At 40.7% G+C, this 26,385-nt stretch overlaps 1 protein-coding gene across 2 annotated transcripts in view; it reads left to right on the top strand.

Moving 5' to 3' along the window:
- The window catches only part of ANK3 (ankyrin 3), a 455,299-nt gene that overhangs the window by 325,849 nt on the left and 103,065 nt on the right, over positions 1–26,385 (top strand). For both annotated transcript variants that reach the window (XM_084635421.1, XM_084635422.1), the window contains exons 17-21: positions 2,266–2,463; positions 6,763–6,861; positions 23,434–23,532; positions 23,635–23,733; positions 24,573–24,668. In XM_084635421.1, coding sequence (XP_084491547.1) covers positions 2,266–2,463; positions 6,763–6,861; positions 23,434–23,532; positions 23,635–23,733; positions 24,573–24,668 — 591 coding nt within the window. The remainder of the gene's footprint in view (positions 1–2,265; positions 2,464–6,762; positions 6,862–23,433; positions 23,533–23,634; positions 23,734–24,572; positions 24,669–26,385) is intronic.

The raw sequence follows: 26,385 nt of genomic DNA, 5'->3' as shown, positions 1-26,385 counted from the left end.
CTGGAGGCACAAGCTCAAAGAGCGAATTCACCTCCAGAGGATATGCAGTTTTCAGCCACGAGAGGCCTGACTCTGACCTGCTCATCAGGACAGGCAGTCTCATGCCCCTAGGAAGAGCTGAAGCTGTGAAGGGCAAATAGGTGGGATACAGGCAAAAATACAGGAGTTTAAAAATATATTTTTTTGTCTGTTACCTCAGCAGCACACAGCAGGAAGTGGAGTGGGTTTCATCAGAGTGTGGGAGGAAGACATCTTATTTCCGTACACAATGGACAGTTTCTGCCTTTGAGCATATCCCGCAATCACTTCCCTCAAGGAAATTATATGAGATCAGGAGATCTAGTGGGAATGGGGAAACAAGTCAAGCATTGGTGCCATTGCGTGAGAGCGTAGATTTTGTGGGTTTCTGGCAGTTGATCTTCCACTGTGAAAGGGGAACAGGTTCTTCTCCTACCTGAAAAGGGGAGTTGGGTCCTATTTTGAGCTGAGTCCTATTTTAAGCTGGGTTTGTTTCCAAAGCTGGTAGGGGTTCAGGCCCATGTAGTTTGGAATATTCATGGTACTTGCTATATGGCTCCATCCAGCTGGAATCCCACTTTTTTAAAAGCGCGCTCTCTCTCTCGCTCGCTCTCACTCCTTCCCTCTCACACACATACACTTTTCCAATAGTTTTAAAATTAAGATTAACACTCTATTTCTAGAAGACTAACAGGACCAGAAGCAATAAGCATCATTGTCAGTATCCAAAGGCTGGCCATGCCCCTGACCAGTGTGTTATCCATGGTTCTTAAATCTGTTTAGCTGATTTAGGCTATGTCTCTACTACGGACCTTACAGCGGCACAGCTGTACCGTTGCAGCTGTATGGTCTCCTGTGTAGCCACTCTATGCTGGCAGGAGAGAGCTCACCCACCAGCATAATTAAACACCTCCAAACAACAAGTGGTAGCTATGTCAGTGGGAGACACTCGTTTTTGTCGGTGAAACTTATTCTTGGTCAGGGGTGTGAAAAAACACACAAAAGTTTTGCCAACAAAAGTGCTAGTGTAGACAAAGCCTCACATATATTGATTTAATAAATGCTTAAAGAAACTTAGGACTTGTCTTCATGAATAGTTAGTGCACAACAAGCTGGGATGTGAAAGTACATCACACTCGGACGCAGCAATTAAACATCTGCAGCTGGCCTTGTCAGCTGACTCAGGCTTGGGCTGCAGGGCTGCTTAATTACCGGGTAGCTGCTCAGACTCCAGCCTAAGCCTGAACATCTACGCAGCAATTAAACAGCTGTGGAGCCTGAGCCCTGCAAGCCTGAGTCAGCTGACCCAGGCCAGCCACAGATGTTTAATTGTTGTGTAGACATACCCTTAGTGTCTGTGTGGACCCTGCTACATTGCACTAAAGGGTAACGTGCCTTGAAACTGCTAAACTTTTAGTACATGGTAGTAGTGTCCTCACAGCCATTTAGTGTGCTGTATAACTAGCCATGTAAACAAGCCCTTTGTGTGTAAAACAACTTAAAGGTTTTCTGCTAAATCCTGTCCTTCCTTTTGAACTCTAAGATTATTCTGTATAGTTGAAATTGCATTGAGATACTCAGAGATGGACTGATTAGAAATACCTGGATGCACGGATTAGAAAGAAGGAAAGAGTTCAGGGATATGAAACCAGAAGTTCATATTGACGTATCCTTTTCTGGCCCAAAATAGGGTGTCTAAAACTGCCTTCCACCAAGATTAGGACAAACTTTGCAATAAAGTTTGTGTTAAAAGAAAGACTGACCCCAATTCATATATATAATACTCTGGTTCATACCGGGAAGTGAAGAAAACAAACACTAACAGCTGTTCTTAGTGACTAAACATGCACATGTATCTAATAGCGAATCCCATCCCTTTATACATTACAGAGATAATATGTACTTAGGCCTTTAAGGAAAAGTAGCAAATAACTATGAAAGGTGGCTCAAACGGTTATGAAGTCTTTGTTTGTAGATTGCACTGCTCTGTATTAGGGCTACATTTTCCACATTTAGAAAGTGTCATTCAAATTTCTTTTAATTCTCTTATATACAGACATGATTTTAAAATAGTTATTAAAGTTTTGATGTGTAGCTTTTTAATATGGTCAAATTTTAAGCTCATTCATGTCAGGACTGAATTTTTAGAACTGATCATTTAGGATAATAAAATCAAGTATGTACAGAAAAGTAATTTACTGTGGTATTTCACAGATGAGCCTGTACTCAAATGTTTTATATTGACAGAATGGTTATACACCACTGCACATAGCTGCCAAGAAAAACCAGATGGATATAGCGACTACATTGCTTGAATATGGTGCTGATGCTAATGCTATTACCAGACAGGGTATTGCCCCTGTACATCTTGCATCCCAGGAAGGCCATGTGGACATGGTGTCATTGCTTCTTACTAGAAATGCTAATGTGAATCTTAGCAACAAGGTAAGTTTGCATTTATTTATTTATTTTTGCACTCAGGAAAAAAAAATATGGTGACTAGTAAGAAAAGGGGATAACAAGTGAATTTTGCATCATCTGATTCTATGAGATTTGAAATTTACATACTTTGACAAGTCAAACCAATCTAAGTACATTCTTTGATAATGTTACCAGCCCGGTGGATGGGGGGAACTGTAGATGTGATACATCTTGGTTTTAGTAAGGCTTTTGACAGTTCCACATGACATTTTCAGTAGCAAACTAGGGAAATAAAGTCTAGACGAAATTACAGTAAGTTGGGTACAAAACTGGTTGACAGACAGTACTCAAAGAGTAGTTATCAATGGTTCACTGTCAAACTGAGGGGATGTATCTAATGGGGGTCAGCATGGGTCTGTCCTGAGTCTTGTATTATTCAATATTTTCATTAGGGACTTAAATAACAAAGTGGAGAATATGCTTATGAAATTTGCGGATGATACCAAGCCGGGGGAGGGGGTTTGAGGACAGAACAAAACAAATTCAAAAACTGAATTTGACAAACTAGAGAATTGGGCTGTCATCAACAAGATGACATTCAGTAAAGACATGTGAAAAGTACTACCCTTAGGAAGAAAAAATCAAATGCACAACTACAAAATGGGGAATAACTGGTAGGTGGTTCATAGTGGGTCACAAATTGAATATGAGTCAACAATGTGATGCAGTTGCAAAAAAGGCTAACATAATTTTGGGGTGTATTAGCAGGAATGTCATAGACATGGGACATGGGAGGTAAGACATGGGAGGTAATTGTCCACCTCTACTCAGCTCTGGTGAGGCCTCAGCTGGAGTACTGTGTCCAGCTCTAGGCCCCACTCTTTAGGAATTGTGTGGACTTAGTGGAGAGTCCGGAGGACAGCAACAAAAAAAAACCAAAAGGTTTAGAAAACCCAACCTTAAGAGGAAAAATTTTAAAAAATGGGTACATTTAGTCTTGAGAAAGGAAGAGAGAGGGGGGGACTGATAACTGCTTCAAATATAAAAAGGGCTGTAATAAAGAGGATGGTGAGCAATTGTTCTCCATGTGCACTGAAGGCAGGACAAGAAGCAACTGGCTTAATGTGGTGCAAGGGAGATTTGGGTTAGATATTAGGAAAAACTTTGTAACTATAAGGATGGTTAAGCAGTGGAATAGCTTACCAAGGTAGGTTGTGGAATCTCCATCATTGGGGAGGTTTTGAAGAATAGGTTGGCAAACACTTGTCTAAGCTGACTTGGTCCTCCCTCAGTGCACGGGGCTGGACTAGATGTCTTGAGGTCCCTTCCAGCTCTACATTTCTGTGATTCTATGAAAAGCACACAGGTGTTTGAATTTGTCATCATTTCTTCTAGCAGAAAATAGAACATAGTAACTGCAATATTAGATCAGACCAATTGTCCATTTTTCTGGTATCCTGTCTTTGACATTCTCCAGTACCAGATGCTTCATATGAATATGTAAACCCTCCCCGTCTCCCCCATAATGGACAATTCTGTTGTAACATGCCTATTGGGGAAGTTTCTTCTTGACTCCAGGTTATTAGTGGGCTTGGCTCCCGCCATTTTATCAGATCTCTACATGTGCCTCCCATTAAGCAGTAGTAGCACCTAACTTTGTCAAGAGAAGCTGATTTTTTTATGGGCTATCAGCAGTATGGTTGTCTGAGATTTTGTTCTTAATGTAAGCGATTCCACTTCCCACGGGGCATTCCATTATAGCACTGCGACTTTCCACATGCTTTCTCCTGGGAATTGGAAAGGAAGTGAACTGATTTTCTGTTTATACATCTGCCAAAGGGTTTACAGGCTGTGAAGTCTACTCAGTGATAATGTCTACAGTAAATGTGCATCCCTAATTCCCTAGATGCCCTCATCTCCATCAGTATAATTGTACAGTGCGGTTTCTGTATGAATTTATCTGACAAGACTAGGAAGATGAGAGTGAGAAATTTCTCACAAAAATCGTTCCTTGCTTTTGGCAGGTGGAATGGCTCAGTGTCCTCTGAGTCTCTGGGTGGGCTTCATATGACACTTGGAAGCCTATGCTTCATTTCTCCTATTCTAACCTTAAAACTATTCATGGTCCTTCATTAGCATCTGTGGCTACCACTAAATACAGATGCTGGCTTTTATGTGGTGACAGACTGTACCTAAAAATAACACCTTGTACCCTCATATTCACCACTTGTAAATGGTTATGATATATTTTGTACAAAGTATGCCTTGTGAGGTATCGTTTGAAAAGTCATAATCTGTTACGTATTACTGTCCTGGTAACGTGTGTACCATCATAATATATGGAGTTATGAGATTTTGCTGTATGTTTGTTACTGAAACACATGAATCTGGGGAATGTCCACAGACTAGCTCTTTAGAAATAACAAGAACTATAAACAAAGAACTGTCCCCTCAAGCTGCACGTATACAGAAGGTGCAAGCAAGAATTTGCAATTCATGTGAAGGACTGAGTGCAGAGCACATAGGCAATGGGGCTGCCTGACCCCATGACACAGCAAGGACTTTTTCAATAAAAAGAGTCAACATATAAAAAGGGGGAACAAAGGCCCCTGGCCATCTCTCTTCCCCCACGTATACTGAAGGCATCAAGATTGTTTGGAGGACAGAAACATCACTGAACTGGAGGGAGGGATCCTAACTGGAAAACTTTCCAGTTAGTACAGACTGCTGTTAGCTTTTGGGTAAGAGAAACCTTATTCCTTCACGTTTGACTTAGCTTGGTAAAGTTTAGGAATTAGACTGGAATTTTATCATTTTATTTCTTTTTGTAACCAATTCTGACCTTTTATGCCTATACCAGTTATAATCAATGAAAATCTGTCTTTCTGTAGTTAATAAACTTATTTTGATGTTTTATCTAAGCCAGTGTGGTTTTGGCTGAAGGGCTTGGGGAATCTACTCAGGTTAACAAGGCCTGGTGCATATTCATTTTCTTTGCTAAAATGACAGAATTTATGAGCTTGTATTGCTTAATAAGTTACTGAGCAGTACAAAACGGTACATGTCTGAGTTGCAAGGCTGGGACTGGGGATATGCAGGTGTCACCCTGTATGTAATTCAAGAGTGGCTGGGCATAGCATTCTGGTATTTGTCTGGGGGTGACTTGCATGCTAGGGGCTGGGGTGACTGGGCGGAGTGGCAGCTCACACAGCAAAGCAGGGCCTAGTGCACACCAGGCTGGAGAGTTAAGGGGGCACAATGATCCACCAGTTCAGACTGTATTCTGGGGCATGTCACATTGGCGCAGCGAACAGGGTGAAATGCACAGCCTGCTGTACTGAGTGAGATTTGCACTTCATACACTGGTGTAGTGATTTTAAGTGAGACTTTGTGTGGTGGCTGAATACAACCAAGAAAAGATTACACTTTTGTTATTTTTTATTTGATTATTTCGGGAAAAGGAAATAAGAGCAGAAAAAGCATAAATATGAGAGCGAGCGAAGCAGTTACAAAGTTAGAGCTGTACCGATTGCAGGTAGCAGAAAAAGAGAGAGAACATCAGAGAACCTTGGAGCTAAAGCAACTGGAGGCGGAAGCTCATCAATGAGCCGTGAAAGAGAAGGAAATAACAGCTGCCATAGAACAGCACATCAATGTGCCTTGGAACTGAAAAAACAAGAATGTGCTATTTACACATTCATTTTCATATATAAGAGAACACTGTAAATAGCAGGATTTAAATCTGAGTGAGTGAGTGTTACTCCTAGCAAACTGGCAGGAATGTAAACAATTGTTTGATGTTTCTTTTAATCTCATTCATATCAGGAGAGTGAAATAGCCAGGAGAAAATAACCTTGAGCTTTTGTGTTAAAAACCTGTAGTGTAATATCTGCTCCATATTTAATATTACATAATGTTCCTTGTTTAACTTCTGTACCTTGTATAGGAAACATTAGCTCGCTGTGTATTTTATGCTTTTAAATTGCAGTGTCTCGTAATTGAGCAAATTTAAACAGTAAACAGATAGACAAATTCTGCCCTCATTAACAAGCTGCAACCTCATTAAGATCAGTAAAAAGAAAAGGAGTACTTGTGGCACCTTGCTGTAGCTCACGAAAGCTTATGCTCAAATAAATTTGTTAGTCTCTAAAGTGCCACAAGTACTCCTTTTCTTTTTGCGGATACAGACTAACACGGCTGCTACTCTGAAACCTGTAATTAAGATCAGTGCAATTGTATAAGTGTTGATTGGCTCATAATGTTGGCTCATAATGTTAATATGTCTCCTCTGCAAGATGATCATTTGTTGCCCCTAATTTACAGAGTGGACTGACACCACTTCACCTGGCTGCTCAAGAGGACAAAGTCAATGTGGCAGAGGTTCTTGTTAATCAAGGGGCTGTTGTTGATGCAGCGACAAAGGTAAGATTAATCAACACTAACTAATGTGTAAATATACCTGAAGAAAAAAATAGAGAAAATACATTCCACCCACCTAACGGAAGTGTTTAAAGTCTGTGAGTCCGATTCACCACTACAATACTCCAGGTTTATACTAGTGTAACTGCAGTGATATCAGTGGACTTACATTGGCATGAAACTGAAGTAACAGTGGTGAATCAGCCCCTGTGAATAACCAGCTAGAAAATATACTTAATATATTCAATGTTATCCAACTTTCCTTTACATGGAAAGGACTCTCTGTGGACAGTATATTTATTTTAGCAATCTTGTTTGATGTTTGGATCAGTTTTGATTTAATTCCATTATATTATTGTGTTTTGACTGAAGAAAGTAGGCATCCAGTAGGACTGGACTGCATTCTTCATTTAAGCAAACTTTCATAAATGCCAGAGCTTCCACTATCTTGTTTTTCACCGTGTAATACTGTCCCTTAGCACCCATTAGAGTTCTTTGGTACGTACTACACGTACTCACTCCTGGTCTATCCAACCAGCATTTGAAAAAATAACAACAAAATGGTTATTTAAAGTGTCTTGGGTATCACTGTAAAAACACTCTTTCAGGAGAGCTGTGTTTCAAGCAACATAAACAAAGTAAAAACAAATTAGGCATTCCGAATTATTAGAAATGTTGTGTCCCTTATCATGAGTTCTTGTAAAGAGTAATAGACAGTCAGCAATGCAACCAAAGTCTTCCGCTTATCCTGAGCTAAATACTGAATAATGTAACCTTCCATAAACTATTCTTTGAGTGTTACCAACACTGGCCAGCTGTAGGATGACTCAGTGTTCATGTTTGCACACTTCTGAATTTCTTAGTAGACACTTCCTTTTGCCAAATTATAGCATAGGGAGCTATTTAATGATACAGGCAACTATCTTCTAGGAAACGGAATTGACATCATCAAACTAATTTTGTCCAGCATCCAAAATTCAGATTTGAGCTGGATTCTCATAAAGGAAACATAAGCATACTAAACACTGAGTTGTTCTACCGTACTAATAAAAAGTTTGATTGGAAATTAAATGTATGGTGGCAGGAAATGCTGTGATAATTTATCCTTGTGTATACATCTCTTTGACTTTTATCTAATATAAAATACATACATACAAAAGGCCAAAAATGTCAAACTTGGTTGCCTAAAGTTTGACACCTAATTCCATATTTAAGCTTCTAAATAAAAGCAGCCTGATTTCCAGAAGTGCCGAGTTCTTACAACTCTCTTAATTTGGAAGGCCACTTTTACTTAGGAGCCTAAATAGGTTGCGAAATCTTAGTCAATCAAACTTGACATTTTTGGCCTAAGCTCCTAAATACAGAAATACAGTAAGGACTGGATTGCGCCTTGACTTGAGAGAGAGTTCAAGGAGCCACCCTTCCTGGCACATCATCTCCAATATGGCGCTGTGGGCTAAAGCCACAATTGAATGCATAGAGTTCTATCTGCATGTGTTGTTTACGCACACTAATGGTATCTATAAGTGACAGTATTATTATAATAATAATTAGCATTTATAGAATGTTCTTCATATTTGAAGCTTATCTAATTCTCAGAGCAGCTCTGTTAGGTAGATAAATCGGGATAATTCCACCTTAAATCAACCCTGATCAAGGCCTTGGGCTGTAGCTAAGGCTAAATCAGTACTAGTTCCTTTATTCTGAAGTCTCTATGAAGGCAGAATGGAACAAATTGCCCCCATAATCTGACCTGCATTACTTTGTGCAAGATCCAGAATAGAAGCTATAGCAGTTCTAAGGTCACTAGTTATTGTGAGGCCAATCCTGCTACCTAAACCGACATTCTAACATTGTATGAGTAGTAATGGAACAGTACACCCCAGCTTACCAGTTACGCCACATCACTGCACTGCTTAACACACAGCACTCAGATAAGTATATAGTGAGAAGAAGTAAATCTTTAAGAAAGTATAGATATTCAAGTGACAGAAAATTGAAATATTGGAAACAAATGGTTATACTTAAAAGAAAAACATAACATGTGTTCAAGAATCTGGACTTACTTAACTAGTTTTTGTCACATCTTATAGAGTAAGAGCTCACCCAGAATCCTTCCATCACATGCTTGGCTGTGATCTTCCCTTCATAAGACAAGTCACACTGTCAGCTTGTCTCCTCAGTGGAAAAGATCTCATGTGTGTCTTCATACCCCCCACCCAGTTACATCCCACAATCCATTGTCTTTACTCATAATCAGGGTGTCCCCTTGGTGGTTGCTTTTTTCCTGTGTGCTTCTTTCCAGTTGATTTAAAAATCTCTTGATTAGCATTTGGCTTAGCCCGTAGATAGGCCTGCATTGTGAAGCGAACAATATGCAATGCACACACAACCATCCCAAGAGAGATAAGAGTCTCTTCCCTCTTACCTGACAGGGTCATGTTTATCACCTTCTAGTGACCTGCTTTAACTTAAGAGTATAATTTTCAGTTCAGATACATTATTCCTTAAATATTATCCATACATACATTTCACAATGATTATGATGACCTATGAGCTCTTGGTGGAGACCTTACATGCCTCTGGTAAACTTAATATGCATATACCTGACCCATAAAACTATAAACACCCCATGCACTCTCTGCCAGTTGGCACCAAGAGGTTCATGGGTCACAATTCCTACCAAATACGCTGTGATAGTGGGCAGGATCATGGCTACATGATCTACGTGTGCCATGGCTATGACCATTCCTGCACTGCCTTCCTTAGCCACTGGGCGATTGCTCTGTGAACCAACTGCTTCTGTTGTGGAATGTTCTCAGGCACCTGAGGTAATAGAGCATTCCATCATACATAGCACTACCGTGAGCTTGGGGACCCAGACTGGGCCAGACACCTGGATGGAATTCAGGTCAGCTTGTGGTGCAAGGGTTTTGAATCTGTCTATATGGAAACAAGATCAGGCATCTGCAATACAGCTAATACTGGGAACGTGCCAGATGCAAAAGCAGCTGTTAAGCTTCAGTCATTGCAGCATAAATGCCTGAACCAAACCCCTCTTTGTTTCAGGCAACCTGGTGATTAATGGTACACAGCATGGGTTCTTCATCTAGAACAGCACTTTAGTATCTATAAGCATTGGCATGCCATTATCTTTTCAGTAAGGCATGCAAGTGCAGAATTGCGGGGGAGCGCACGTACAGTACATGCAAGGTCACTCTGTATGCGACTGGTGTCTCCCCATACTGCGGGGCACCAGCTGAAGGAGAAGACACATGACCACCCCATCCCCAAATCCCCAGCCCCGCCTCCTCCCCAGGGCATGCAGCATTCCCCCACCCATGGCTTCCTGCAGCTCCCCCCACTATCCCCGCAACCCACCACCCTAGCTCACCTCCGCTCTGCCTGCTCCCCTGAACACGCCGCCGCTCCGCTTCTCCCCCCTCCCTCTCAGGCGAGGGAGAGGCAGCGCATTCAGGGGAGCAGGCGGAGCGGAGGTGAGCGAGGGGGGGAGCGCAGGAAGTAACGGGGGGGGGGGGACATAGAGGAACCGCTCCCCGCCCCAGCTCACCTCCGCTCTACCACCGCCGCCTCCCCCGAGTGCGCCACCGCTCGGCTTTTCCTCCCTCCCTCCCAGGCTTGTCGCGCCAAACAGCTGTTTCACACGCGGCAAGCCTGGGAGGGAGCGGGGAGAAGCGGAGCAGCGGCGGCGCGCTCAGGGGAGCGGGTGGAGGCGGAGCGGAGGTGAGCTGGGGCGGCGGGGGCACATTTCTAGGGGCGGCATGGCCGGCACCGGAATGCCGCCCCTTAAAGTGTGCTGCCCCAAGCACCTGCTTGTTTTGCTGGGGCCTAGAGCCGGCCCTGATTTGTGCAACATGGTGATAAATCAGGTCCACAGTCTGCAGCCACTACTTAACAGGTGAAACTCTATTGAACTATCTATGAGATGCCCAGCAGCAGCTTCACTTTCCCTGGTCATTCGCTGCACCAGATCCCTCAAGGGGCTCCCTTTGTCCTCTTGGAGATGGATCTCACCTAGTATTGAATCTTTCTGTAACCTGAACAGTAACCTCAGTAATGTTGGAGGACCTGCTGTCTTCACTTAATTAAAAGCAATGCCTAAACTGCACACTAACCCCTAAACAGTACTTATGAATGTGTGCATTCCCCCCACCCCAATAGTCCTACAAATAGGAAGTAGTCTCAGTAGTGCACTGTCAGTGGGATCCCTGTCTGCCAATTCAATGGCCACTCCAGGGAGGACCTGAAATTCTTAACCACAGCACTGAAAATGAACCTGGTCAGTAGATAAAATTATCCAAAAGGAAACCAAATTTATTTGAGCATAAGCTTTCGTGGGCTACAGGCCACTTCATCGGATGCATGCAGTGGAAAATACAGTGGGGAGATTTTATATACACAGAGAACATGATACAATGGGTGTTACCATACACACTGTAAGGAGAGTGATCAGGTAAGGTGAGCTATTACCAGCAGGAGAGGAAAAGGGAAAAAAAAAAAAAAACCTTTTGTTGTGATAATCAAGGTGGGCCATTTCCAGCAGTTGACAAGAACGTCTGAGGAACAGTTGGGGGCAGAGGGGAAATAAACATGGGGAAATAGTTTTACTTTGTGTAATGACCCATCCACTCCCAGTCTTTATTCAAGCCTAATTTAATGGTGTCCAGTTTGCAAATTAATTCCAATTCAGCAGTCTGAGGACACCACTCTGCCAAAAAACACTTGCTGCAGCCACTGTTGTAGGAAGACGTGTGAGAATCTGTGTCCTCTATTTCATCATGGACCAGTTTCTGGAGAAACCCTGATGATCTAAGTTTATAATGAAAGACCTGACAAACTCTTTACTGCAGTAGGAAACAGCCTTCCCCCCACCAGTAATAACTACCTGGCCCTTTCTCACTCAATTACAGAATCCATAGAGAGAAAGAATACTTAATATTTTATCGATTTCAGAGTAACAGCCGTGTTAGTCTGTATTTGCAAAAAGAAAAGGAGTACTTGTGGCACCTTAGAGACTAACCAATTTATTTGAGCATGAGCTTTCGTGAGCTACAGCTCACTTCATCGGATGCATACCGTGGAAACTGCAGCAGACTTTATATACACACAGAGAATATGAAACAATACCTCCTCCCACCCCACTGTCCTGCTGGTAATAGCTTATCTAAAGTGATCGTCAAGTTGGGCCATTTCCAGCACAAATCCAGGTTTTCTCACCCTCCACCCCCCCACACAAATTCACTCTCCTGCTGGTAATAGCCCATCCAAAGTGACAACTCTCTACACAATGTGCATGATAATCAAGTTGGGCCATTTCCTGCACAAATCCAGGTTCTCTCACCCCCTCACCCCCCTCCCAAAAACCACACACACAAACTCACTATCCTGCTGGTAATAGCTCATCCAAAGTGACCACTCTCCCTACAATGTGCATGATAATCAAGGTGGGCCATTTCCAGCACAAATCCAGGTTTTCTCACCTCCCCACCCCCATACACACACAAACTCACTCTCCTGCTGGTAATAGCTCATCCAAACTGACCACTCTCCAAGTTTAAATCCAAGTTAAACCAGAACATCTGGGGGGGGGGGGGTAGGAAAAAACAAGGGGAAATAGGCTACCTTGCATAATGACTTAGCCACTCCCAGTCTCTATTTAAGCCTAAATTAATAGTATCCAATTTGCAAATGAATTCCAATTCAGCAGTTTCTCGCTGGAGTCTGGATTTGAAGTTTTTTTGTTTTAAGATAGCGACCTTCATGTCTGTGATTGCGTGACCAGAGAGATTGAAGTGTTCTCCGACTGGTTTATGAATGTTATAATTCTTGACATCTGATTTGTGTCCATTTATTCTTTTACGTAGAAACTTTCCAGTTTGACCAATGTAAATGGCAGAGGGGCATTGCTGGCACATGATGGCATATATCACATTGGTGGATGTGCAGGTGAAGGAGTCTCTGATAGTGTGGCTGATGTTATTAGGCCCTGTGATGGTGTCCCCTGAATAGATATGTGGGCACAGTTGGCAATGGGCTTTGTTGCAAGGATAAGTTCCTGGGTTAGTGGTTCTGTTGTGTGGTATGTGGTTGTTGGTGAGTATTTGCTTCAGGTTGCGGGGCTGTCTGTAGGCAAGGACTGGCCTGTCTCCCAAGATTTGTGAGAGTGTTGGGTCATCCTTTAGGATAGGTTGTAGATCCTTAATAATGCGTTGGAGAGGTTTTAGTTGGGGGCTGAAGGTGACGGCTAGTGGCGTTCTGTTATTTTCTTTGTTAGGCCTGTCCTGTAGTAGGTAACTTCTGGGAACTCTTCTGGCTCTATCAATCTGTTTCTTTACTTCTGCAGGTGGGTATTGTAGTTGTAAGAAAGCTTGACAGAGATCTTGTAGGTGTTTGTCTCTGTCTGAGGGGTTGGAGCAAATGCGGTTGTATCGCAGAGCTTGGCTGTAGACGATGGATCGTGTGGTGTGGTCAGGGTGAAAGCTGGAGGCATGCAGGTAGGAATAGCGGTCAGTAGGTTTCCGGTATAGGGTGGTGTTTATGTGACCATTGTTTATTAGCACTGTAGTGTCCAGGAAGTGGATCTCTTGTGTGGACTGGACCAGGCTGAGGTTGATGGTGGGATGGAAATTGTTGAAATCATGGTGGAATTCCTCAAGGGCTTCTTTTCCATGGGTCCAGATGATGAAGATGTCATCAATATAGCGCAAGTAGAGTAGGGGCTTTAGGGGACGAGAGCTGAGGAAGCGTTGTTCTAAATCAGCCATAAAAATGTTGGCATACTGTGGGGCCATGCGGGTACCCATAGCAGTGCCGCTGATCTGAAGGTATACATTGTCCCCAAATGTAAAATAGTTATGGGTAAGGACAAAGTCACAAAGTTCAGCCACCAGGTTAGCCGTGACATTATCGGGGATAGTGTTCTTGACGGCTTGTAGTCCATCTTTGTGTGGAATGTTGGTGTAGAGGGCTTCTACATCCATAGTGGCCAGGATGGTGTTATCAGGAAGATCACCGATGGATTGAAGTTTCCTCAGGAAGTCAGTGGTGTCTCGAAGGTAGCTGGGAGTGCTGGTAGCGTAGGTGTCATCGATGTCATTTAACTTCATGTGAAGCCACAGGTGAGCTATCGTTTTCCTCCTCCGGAATATTATCATCTTTAATCATCATTTATACATCTCTGTAAGCCAACATAGCACTTTACACACATATATTGCTTGATGCTGCAATCTTTATTCTTGTGAGTACTTCCTACCCTTGTGTACCTCTGCACCTGGATCACTGGAATTACTCAAATGAGTGAGGAATGCTCAAAGGACTACAAAGGAAGGGAAGATTGGGCTGAGACACATTTTCTGCTTCAAAGGAATAGTAAGGAAGAATAGTTTTGCCACTGTAGGACTTGCTGAGTGAAATTTTCTGGCATTTATGATGTGTCAAAGTAGTTGATTGTAGTTTGGTCTGACCTAAAATCTATGAATCTATGAACAGTCTTAGAAGTACTATCAGACCTAAATATCCTATGCAGTTCAATTATAAGTCTTCATGGCTTTTTTCTCCTAGGATGTTTTTATTGTATTTTGGAGGAAAATATGAAAGGAAAAATAGCCACTCGTTTTGCAGGCTGCACGTTGACAGTGTTCTGGGGTTCCTCTTCTGGTTCTGCAGCAACAGTTCACTAAACACACTCTAATCCCAGGCTCTGATGACTTCACTCAAGGATACTGGTGATAAACAAAGCTGATTTGGCACAACAAAGCCATGTTAGTGGAAGCTGACTTTTTCTGTTTTTTAAGCATAGCTATGTTTACTCAAGCTCCACTGGCCAGATGGGGGAAGTATTTACTTAAGTTCCCATAGAATCTTTATGGATAGCAATTCCATGCTTGAATAATAACAGTATAACAGTAACAGTATACTACCGACCACCTGACCAGGATGGTGATGGTGATTGTGATTGTGAAGTGCTCCAGGAGATTATAGAGACTATAAAAATAGAAAACTCAATAATAATGGGGGATTTCAGCTGTCTCCTTTTTGACTGGGTACATATCACCTCAGGATGAGATGCAGAGATACATTTTCTAGACACCATTAATGACTGCTTCTTGGAACAACTAGTCCTGGAACCCATAAGGGGGGAGGCAATTATTGATTTAATCCTAAATGGTGCACAGGATCTGGTCCAAGAAATAAATATAGCTGAACTACTCGGTAATAGCAACTATAATGTAATTAAATTTAACATCCTTGTGGGACGGAAAATACCAGAGAGACCCACCACAGTAGTATTTAACTTCAGAAAGCAGAACTACATAGAAATGAGGAAGCTAGTTAAATGGAAATTAAAAGAAACAGTCACAAGAGTGAAATGCATCCAGTGTGCATGGAAACTTTTATAAAACACCATACTAGAGGCTCAAATTAAGTGTATGCTCTAAATAAATAAAAAATAGTAAGAGGACCAAAAAAGTTCCACCATGGCTAAATAACAGAGTAAAAGAAGTGGCTAGAGGCAAAAAGGCATCCTCTAAAAATTGGAAATGAGAGCCTACTGAAGAAAATACAAAGAAGTATAAACTCTGTCAAGTATAGAAGTATAATTAGGAAGGCCAAAAAAGAAATTGAAGAGTAAAGACCCACAGAAACTAACAGCAACATTTTAAAAAAATACATTAAAAACAGAAAGTCTGCCAAATAATCAGTGGGGCCACTGAATGATGGAGGTGCTAAAAGAACACTCAAGGAAGACAAGGCCATTTGCGGAGAAGCTATATTAATTCTTTGCATCAATCTTCGCTGCAGAGGATATGAGGGCAATTCCCACACCTGAGCTGGTCTTTTTAGGTGACAAATCTGAGGAACTGTCCCAGATTGAGATGACAGTAGAGGAGTTTTTGTTAGACAGTAACAAGTCACCAAAACCAGATGATATTCACCCAAGAGTTCTGAAGGAACTCAAATATGAAATTGCAAAACAACTAATTGTGGTATGTAGTATTTCATTTAAATGAGCTTCTGTAGCAGATAACTGGAGGATAGCTAATGTGATGCCAGTTTTTAAGAAAGTTTCCAGAAATGATCCTGGCAATTACAGGCCAGTAAGCCTAAATTCAGTACCAGGCAAATTGGTTGAAACTATAGTAAAGAACAGAATTATCAGACATATCAATGAACATGATTAGTTGGGGAAGAGTCAACACAGCTTTTATAAAGGGAAGTCATGCCTCACCAATCTACTAGAATTCTTTGAGAGAGGTCAACAAACATGTGGACAAGGGTCATCCAGTGGATATAATGTACTTGGACTTTCAGAAAGCCTTTGACAAGGTCCCTCAACAAAGACTCTTAAGAAAAGTAGACAGTCATGGGATAAGAGGGAAGGTCCTCTCATGGGTCAGTAACTCATTACAATATAGGAAAAAAAGGGTAGTAATAAATAGTCAGTTTTCAGAACGGTGAGAGGTAAATAGCGATGTCCCCCAAGGATCTACACTGGGGACCAGTGCAGTTCAACATATTCATAAATGATCCAGAAAAACAGGTAACATTTGCAGATGATACAAAACTACTCAAGATAGTTAAGTCCCAGGCAGACTGTGAAGAGCTACAAAAGAATCTCACAAAACTGAGTGACTGAGCAACAAAATGGCAGATTAAATTCAATGGTGATAAATGCAAAGTAATGCACATTGGAAAACATTATCCCAACTATACATATAAAATGATGGGGTCTAGATTAACTGTTACCACACAAGGAAGTGTCATTGAAGTAATTGTGAATAGTTCTCTGAAAACATCCACTCGATATGCAGCAGCAATCAAAAAAGCTAGCAGAATGTTAGGAACCATTAAGAAAGGGATAGATAATAAGATAGTACATATCATAATGCCACTATATAAATCTGTAATATGCCCACACTTTGAATACTGAGTGCAGTTCTTGTCACCCCATCTCAAAAAAAGATATGTTAGAATTGGAAAAGATACTCAGAAGGGCAACAAAAATTATTAGGGGTATGGAAAAGCTTCCATATGAAGAGAGAGAAAAAACAACGAAACTTTTCCTCTTGGAAAAGAGATGACTAAGGAGGGATATGATAGAGGTCTACAGAATCATGAAAGGTGTGGAGAAAATTAATTGGGAAGTATTATTTACTCCTTCACATAACACAAGAACCAGGGGTTATCCAATGAAATAACTAGGCAGCAGGTTTAAAACAAACAAAAGGAAGAACTGCTTCACACAGTGCACAGTCAACCTGCGGGGCTCATTGCCAGGGGATGTTGTGAAGGCCAAAACTCCAATGGATTCACAAAAGAATTAGAGAAGTTCCTGGGGAATAGATCCCTCAATGGCTATTAGCCAGGATGGTCAGGGATGCAAGCCCAAGTCCTGGGTGTCCTAAGCTTCTAACTTCCAGAAGCTGGGAGTGGATGTCAGGGGATAGATCACTCAATAATTGCCCTGTTCTGTTCATTCCCTCTGAAGCCTCTGGAATTGGCCACTGTCAGAAGACAGGATACCGGGTTATATAGACCACTGGTCTGACCCATTATGGCCATTCTTACGTTATGTTCTTTAAAAGGGAATGCAATGCAAAAATGGAATACTGGTAAAGCACACATTTCCAAATACCCTTCAGAAAATGAGGGTCCTTTAATAGTATTAAAAAATGTGCTTGTTCAGACTATTTTCACCCCCACCTCCTTTGTCTTGCTTTTCTTCACCCTTCGTTCTGCATCTGAATATGCCTACACTGGAGCTGGGCAGAGATTTCCAGCTTAAATAGACATACCTGCTACACTAGTGCTAAAATTAGAAGTGTAGGTGCAGCAGTGCAAATAGTGAGAGGGGCTAGCTACCCCAGGTACAATCCCAAATGAAACCCTCAGTACGTATTCAGGTGTTTAGCCACTACTGCTGCTCACACCATTGTGTCTGCACTTACGTTTTTAGATTCAATAAAAGCTAGCACAGGTATATCTGTATGAGCTGCAAATAACACCACCCGCTCTAGTGTAGACATACCCTAAAACTTTTTCAAAACCTTGGATCTGTGTAGTTCACAGCCACCAGTGTACATCAGGAGTGATTCTTTAGAAGGCAGTGGAGTAAAACTAGTCCCAGCAAATCCAATCCACACACACACACACACACACACACACACACACACACACACACACACACACACACACACACACACACAGCACCAACCAACCAGCCACTTCATGTCAGCTGCTCCAGACCCTGCCACAGTTAGAGAGCTTTAAGATGCAACTCACTATTCACAGAGGACAACTTTGGAATCCAACAGCAAAAGCAGATTTTTTTTCATTTCCAGCACCAGCAGCTTTTCTTTTCTGTGTTTGAATTGCTGGGAATGTAGGCCCTGAATCAGCAAAGTACCTGTGCATGACTTTAGTAGCCACTGAAGTCAATTGAACCACTCCTGCTTATAGTTAGGTACATGGTTAAGAACCTTGCTGGATCAAGACCTTAATTCTAGACTTGGGGCTTGAGAGTTTTTCCTTCAGTACTTACATTTCCAGATATATAATAACTGTGTGTGTTGATTACATATATGTATTATCTTGCTTTCCTAGTATGGCCATAATGCTGAACACTGACAAGAGGGTTAATGCCCTTTTGAAGTTCATTATTATTTGGCTGTTCCACAGTGGCTAGTGTTGTTTTAATGTATAATTTACAGAGCTAGCCTGAGAAAATAAAACCAGATACTGGATTGCCGAAGGGATTGGTGCTGGGATTTGGAGCTTTCCTCTCAGTGTTGCCTGTTTGAAGCTAGCACAGACCATTAGTTATTGAAAATTGTTACTGTGTGCTGGCTGTTGGACCCATATGACAAAAATTGATTGTCTCACTCTAGTTCCTGATAGGAAAGAGTCCGGATAATAAAGCCAACACTAAAGTGGCTGTATTTGTACCCTTGGTAGTATTCTTATCAAGGATTGATAAATGATGGTGATCATTTCTTACTCTCTTACTCCCTGAATTGTACCTTCCAGGTCAGGGCAGAGGCTGGACAGTGTGGGAAAAGTTGTACTGCCGATATACCTCTTTTGTTGCTAACTAAAAGTGTTCAGTACCTTTCACAAGCACGAAGAAAAAAAATCACAATTTTATGTTTAATTATAATAATAAGCAATTTTAGTATTAAAAGGAAAAGGGAACAGAGAAATAGTGGGATGTTGGAAAGAGTGCTTGAAATGCTTAATCACGATTATTGAAATGAATCTTTATTGCATATTATCTATCATATTATCGATTACTACCACAGTTTTTAGATGCATGTTAAACTGTCTAGTGGCCATTGCAGTAGAAATTTCCAACCCCTCAATAAAATTAATAGTTGGCCTTTGCGAGATACTTTATGCAGTTAAACCTTGATTTAGTAAAGCACTTAAACATGCTTAAACTTAAAGAAGTGCTTGTGTGCTTTGCTGAATCAAGGTCTCATTGGATTTGTGGTGTCTGGATCTAGAGGAGTTTTCAGCCTAATCAAAGACATCAGTGAAACTCTATTCGATTGTTCTGTGTTCATTTCTTAGCTCTCCCTCTATCTTCAGCGTCTGACGGCAACAGCAGAAAAAAACAGAGCAGCTTGAGAGTCAGCATGAAGAGAGATGTAATAATTCAAGCTGTTAGGATTTATTGTTACTACAAGGGAAAATGAAGGATATTGAAAAGATACCCACTACATGGGGTTTTTGATACTTTTCTCCTCCCAAAAAGGAGGGGGAATAGATGTTTGTTTCAATACCATAATATAGAATTAAAAGTCCAATATTTCTGGGTTAATTTTTGACACCTATTCTTTCTGCTTTTGAGAAGCACTCCCCATCTGTTATCCCCCATGTTGCTGTCCATTCTTAAACTGACTAGAAGCAATGTAATCAATTGATTACCATGAGGTAACAAAAATAGGAGCTGCATTAAAAAAATCCTAATTTTCTGAAATAAGATATTATTGACTGGTAAGTCTGCTAAGTTCCAGGAAGCTTATGCCAGTAAATATTCGTTTAAAATCAAGATGCATCTGCATATGATGTTTCTATAGTTTAAAACTTGTTAACAAAACAAACATGTTTAGCCTCCTGTTTACTCATCTACAATGTTCTGAGAACCCAGAATGGGGAATCCAGGTAGCAGTGAGAATTGCTTTCTTGCTCTCTACCCTTGTTTGGCTGTGTAAGCAAACTGTGTAATCTGCCAGTTGGCATGATTCAGAAATCTCAACAGGATATCCATCTGCAATAAGGAAGTCAAGAAATACTGTAAATATAAATTTAGATAACTGCCAGACTGAAAGCCATTTGGTATTGGAGTTCATACTGTAGCTGGGAAATAGAGGCTATTCTCTTTGGGTCTCGGGTTTAAGTAGGCATCTCAGTAATTAGTTTTAATTTTGTGTTTTGACCCAGCACAATTATTGTGGACATTGTTGCCTATTGCTATGAAAGCTGCTTGCTAACGGAAAGAAACTTCATTCTAAAATGTCCAATGTATTCATTTGTGTTCCATGTTGTCTTGTCACATCATCCTGTCTTTGCTGATGGCGGCACTACATTGTATAGCACATGGAGCATGATAAAACATGACACAATGTAACCACAAGGTACTGGAAACTTAAGAGAAAATCTTCCAGGGTGGCCCAGTGGTCTAGTGGCGGCACAATATGCTGCCACATAGGGTTCAGAGTTCAGTGTTTTCCTCCCAGGCTGGCAGGTGCTGAGATTGCCACCACGGCACCATGCTGAACCCCAGAGGGGAGGGAAGAAGTACCTCATGTCACTCTGCAGTGAACCCACCTCCCTTCCCCATGCTTGATAGGAAAAACAGCATTAATGGCTTTAGTGAGAGCTGTATTTGGCAGTCATTTCTGGGACACAAGATAGCTGTGCTTTGAGGCCTCCAAGGGGAAAATAGTAGAAAGGAAATAAATGGGGGTGGAGGTCATTCGGAGTTCAAAAACTTCCCTCTGTTCTTTCCCCTACCCCACACACTTCAAAAGGGACAAAAAGAAAGTCTTCCAGAGTTAGTACTGTACCTGGTCTCTGATTCAAATTGCTAGCTAGTCAGCAGTGAGAAAAGAGCCAGCGAGAAAGAAGTCGTGTAGGTAATTGTTCTGCTAGCAGCTTACAGAGGTACAATAGTGGGTGCCATTAAAATCTTGACATTTACCATTCGCAGTGGGTAAATTTAAAGTAGTACTTAATTAAATAGTCTACTTAGTAGTTTCTTTATATTCTTTACATGTTACCTGATTTATGATTCACTGAAGTAAAGGCATGTAAATACACACACCATATTTTACAGTAATTGGCACATCTAATATTCCCCCAGGATGTTTTAAGATAGGCCATTAGGCACCTTTTGTTTAAAATGGACATGTTGGAGACTAATTTAAATTGATATGAAGAAAAGACTGAATCTAAATGCGACAACCACTGAAACATACTTTCAGTGTAAACCATGCAGAGCCATTCACATCTTTATTTTCCTTTTTCTTAAGAGTCATGGTTCAGTGGTCTGAAAATAAGATAGGGAGCAGGAGCTCCTGAATTCCAGTCCTGACTTTGGCATTCCCTTCCCAGTGCATCTGGGCAAGTCACTGAACCTCTGTGCCTCGGTTTCCTCCTTTGTAAAATAGAGAGGATCATCCTCGCCTATCCAACAGCCAACTGGGTTAATCTTTGTAAAGTACTTTGAAAAAGTCTTCTTTTTAGTTGCCCCTCTTCTGAACTGTCCTTCATTGCAGCCCCAGTCTGATTATAATGAAGTAAGTGTATTTATTAAGGAAGAAGAGATAATGTCTTGATGCAGGCAGATAAGAAAGGAGGAGATAATTGCTTTAGGAGGTACAATCTGATCATTTCTATCACTTTGTAAGAATCCCAAGCTCTTTCAGATCAACTAACAATATTTTCATTATAGTAAAAGACAGAAAAAGAGAGAAGAGATGGTGGGGGCAGCAGCTTTGGCTTCTCTCTGATTTGTTGCATTTTACAGTATAACTTCACTATTTATGAAAGTATTTGTTACGATTCTTTACATGTTTCAACATGTCGTTTAAGTTATTTAAAATTTGAACGGCTTTTAAGGTGAGCAGCAAATAGATTGAACACTCTGATTCCCTGTTGCTACATTTAAGTGAGGTTTTTAAGTAGCATTTAGGTTTCTGTTTCTGAGCAGTATATTTATAGAGACAGACTTACGTTTTAGTTCTTAATTAGAACTCATGCCAAAAAATGTACTGCTTAGCTATGTTCAATTTTATAAGGTGTTTTGGACATGAGTCAGATTTCCCTTATTTGTTTAAGCATCTCATGCCCTGACAGCTGCTGGATTTTGCTGCAGCTCTGGTGGGCATTTCTGAACTGTACATTAATAATGAAAGTCAGGTAGGAAAACAACAAGGAGAAAAATCCATATATTCATCAGTGCAAAAGTTTGTCATGGTGTTCTGCTAACAAAACACCAGCTTCCACTGCTCTCTGAAACAAAAGGTCCAGAACACATTGGGTACGTCTACATTTCAACAAAACACCCATGGCTGGCCTGTGTCAGGTGACCCAGGTGTAACCCACACACCTTCTGGGTGTGGTGTTCTGTCCCACCTAGTGGCACGGAGACCACTTGAAGAAAGAGAGAGAAAATGAGTCTGCTCTTCAGCCTTAGCTAACAGCCAGTTGGCTTTTAGTTTATGCGGTAGAGGCTCATGCACTAAGCTCCAGAAGTCCCCAGTTCGATCCCGCCCGCCAACAACTGGGGTCTGTCGGCGTTACACAGGCTAGGGCTACGAGGCTATAAAATTGCAGTATAGCCATTTGGACTCTGGGACTCTCCTCTCTCCCCCCTGCAATTTTATAGCCCCACAGCCCAAGCTCAGCAAGCCCAAATCAGTTGACATGAGCCAGCCATGGGTGTTTTATTGCAGTGTAGACACACCCTTAAAAAACTAGACTTCATGCCTAAGAACTTCACATTCACCAGCAGGCATTCTGCCTCCCATAGGACTACTTTGTGCTGCTGGAGTCCACTCAGATCCCTAGCGGCTCTTCTGGTCAGGATGGAGTTGGCTGTATATTCCATCCATTTTTATTATTTGTTTGTATTGCCGTAGTGCCTAGAGGACCCAATCAGGGATCAAGGCCCCACTGTGCTAGATACTGTGCACACACACACACACAATAAAAGGGTAGTCCCTGCACCAGTCTAAGCATATGAGAAAAGTCTGTGAAATCAACAATAAATATGCTCAACTTCACAAGACATGCAAGGCAGCTTCCCCTTATAGGTTCATTTTGGATACGGAAGGGAAAAGGTGTATTCTGTGGGGAGGGAAAGATAAGAAGAGGACAGAGCACATACCTGTCAGAGATCTTTTTCAGGATGTTTTTCCACATTACAAAACAAAACCTTCCCGGGGCTTTTCTGTTTTATATTCAGTTTATTGTCAGTAAATGCATAGAGTTGTTCACATATGGTAATTGCTTATGTTCATATATTTCTTCTTTTTAAAAACATTCCAGATGGGATACACTCCATTACATGTTGGCTGCCACTATGGAAACATAAAGATTGTTAATTTCCTTCTGCAACACTTTGCTAAAGTTAATGCCAAAACGAAGGTGAGGTTTTCTTTTCCCTTCACTTGGTTTATTTTTTTAAAAAAAAATCAAAACCCTCTCCTGAGAACACTGCAAACTCTTCTGTTTTTCCATCCTTGGCAGAATGGGTACACCCCTCTACACCAAGCTGCTCAGCAGGGACACACCCATATCATTAACGTCTTGCTCCAGAATGGCGCATCGCCCAATGAACTCACTGTGGTAAGGGACAAGAGAAAAACATATTGTGGGTGGCTTCTTTTCTAGCATGACAATGCTTTCCCGACGGTAAAAAGTGCTGTGTCACTACATCTCAACAATGGAAATGTAGAAGAATGTGGGGCGGGGGACAGTGGGAGAGCATGAATAAAACAGAACAGCCAGCCTGTTATCTCAGCTATGAGACATAGCCACCTTAGTGCTCTACTTTTCCTGAAACACCAACTACTTTAAAATGCATTCGTAAGAGAATATAATTAGGCTTGTCAGAATTCAATTTTTATTTCGACGGATAATATAGATGTTTATTTTTGAGCATTTTTTTTCTATTTTAACCAAGTTAAACTTTCACAGTTACAAGAAATTATGGGGGTGACAGCCATGAAAATTATTTAATGACAGTAAATATTGAGATTCAAAATGTTTAAGCTTTATAACCATTAAAATACAAATTGTCAACATCACATGTCAAAATATACGAAGTAAATATCCTGAAACTGAAGTCTAAGAAGTATTTTTCTTATTTTGCCTCTCTTTAAATTTCATTATTATTGATGGAATTTTTTTTTCATCTGTTTGGGTCTGTGTGGTGAAATTGACGTTTTCCAACATTTAATGATAAAAATTTAATCCTTCTATTGTACTGGTTATTTCTCTCCTTGCCATTTATGTAAACAGTTAAATGCCTAACGTTACATGTCCTGCTGCTGGAACTTTTTATTGCATTGACTTATAAACATTTTCTTTGAACTCTGAAGTAAATTTTTACTGAACTTATTACTTGTTCTTATAGCTAAGCATTGTTAATGCATATCCATTTTTATTAATTTTTCAATTCTCAGAATGGGAACACTGCCCTGGCCATTGCTAAACGACTTGGCTACATTTCAGTTGTTGACACATTGAAGATCGTGACAGAAGAGACCATGACTACAATTGTAAGTATAGTATATTTCAATAATGAAATTATTATAACTTTCTTAATCTACAAAGTTATACAAACATGGTATTTAGCTTTGTTGATAGATACCTGCTGAGATTGCAATCTGATTGTTAAAGTGGCCATACATACTGTTAGTAATATAACATCCGTATGCAGTCAAATATAAAAAAAAATCATATTTACAGCAAATTTATTTAAAAAGTGCTAAAATTCAGGTAATAAATATCACCAAAATGTATTGCAAAAACCTTACTGAAATTGATTTTTATACACAGTATAAATAAATTGATATTTATACACAGTATAAATAACCAGGGTCCCAATCCTTCAACTAGATCTGCATGGGCACAGTGTCCTGCATGTGGCGATCTAATTGCAAGCTTGGGGCCTCAGTGCAGTAACTTTCCTCATATGGTTTTGTAAACAAGCAGAAACCAACATCGATCTCCTCTCTTCTTAAGAGACCCAGTTCTGAATGCCTGCAGTGGTTCACTCAGTGCTCTCTCACCCACCAGTACCTTCAAGTAGTAGCGCACAAAATATACTGTTGTAGGGGCTTGCAAATGTCATGATTTAGTTTAAAAGCAGTTCTTCCAAACTGACAAAATTGGATGGAACACCACTAGAAGGGTTTGTACTGTAATTGTGGGATGCTTCTTGAAGGCAATTAAAAGATTAAGTCCCAGTGTTATCTGTTAGTGTTAAAAGTACACCATCAACTTAAATATGTCATTTCTGTTTGAAAGCATCTTACTGTTGTTTCAGGTAACAGTGCCAGTGACCATAACTGAAAAAGATTAGAGTGAAACATTACTGCTCAATTGTTTTCAGCTCAATTACATTTGACAGTACTTCATCTTTAATCGGGCTCTCTGTTTCTCTTTTAATCAGTTAGTTAGTTTCTCCTGTTGTTTGTGTGCGTCTTTCATACAGCAACGGGGAGAGAGACAAACATTTTTAATAAGAGGAAAGTTTGATTGAAAAAGAATAAAAATTGGCAAGGGATTCAGAGGCAGGCATAGTGCTTAAAAATGACATTGAGCTCATTTTTTGAAACTGACTACATTTCAGATTGATGGTGTCCCTTTGAAAAGAAGACATCTAGGCCCTGGTCCTGCAAACATACATCAGCATAACTTTACTCATGTCAGTATTCCTACTGAAGTAAAAGGGTATAGTCACACGGGTGAAGTTACACACATAGACAAGTGTTTGCAGACTCAAAGTCCTGCCATATTAATTTTATAATGAACCACAAAATGTTTGAAATAGATACTTAAGGCTCACTTTATGAACAAGCCCAGTGCTTCCATTGCCTGATTTATTATCATATACTACATTCTCTCTCAAGCAAGCCATTTCAGATTAAGCCAGTTTGAATACCTTTGAATTTAGAAACACTTTTGACTCAGCAACAGGTGATCACTTGTTTGACAACTTTAATCCAGTTAAATTTACAACTTTCCAGATTTAGCACTGACTACAAATAGTTGTTAAATTCATGTTGTAAATTAAGGGAAGCTGGAATTTACTGATGTCTAAGGAACATTTTTAAAATGCTTACGCACGCCAGCCTCAAAAGGAGGAGATATCTAAATTTGGCAGTATAAGTAAGGTGAACCCATTAGAAATAACTCTAATGCCTCAAATATATTTTGTCTGACAGGAAACCTGTTTTTCACCTTTGCTGGTGACCAGTTCCTAGACCCAGA

This window comes from Lepidochelys olivacea, assembly GCF_965140295.1.
Source record: "Lepidochelys olivacea isolate rLepOli2 genome assembly, chromosome: 7".
Classification (NCBI taxonomy): Eukaryota; Metazoa; Chordata; order Testudines; family Cheloniidae; genus Lepidochelys; species Lepidochelys olivacea.
The sequence above is the reverse complement of the archived record's forward strand: the minus strand, read 5'-3'. Positions and strand labels throughout refer to the sequence as shown.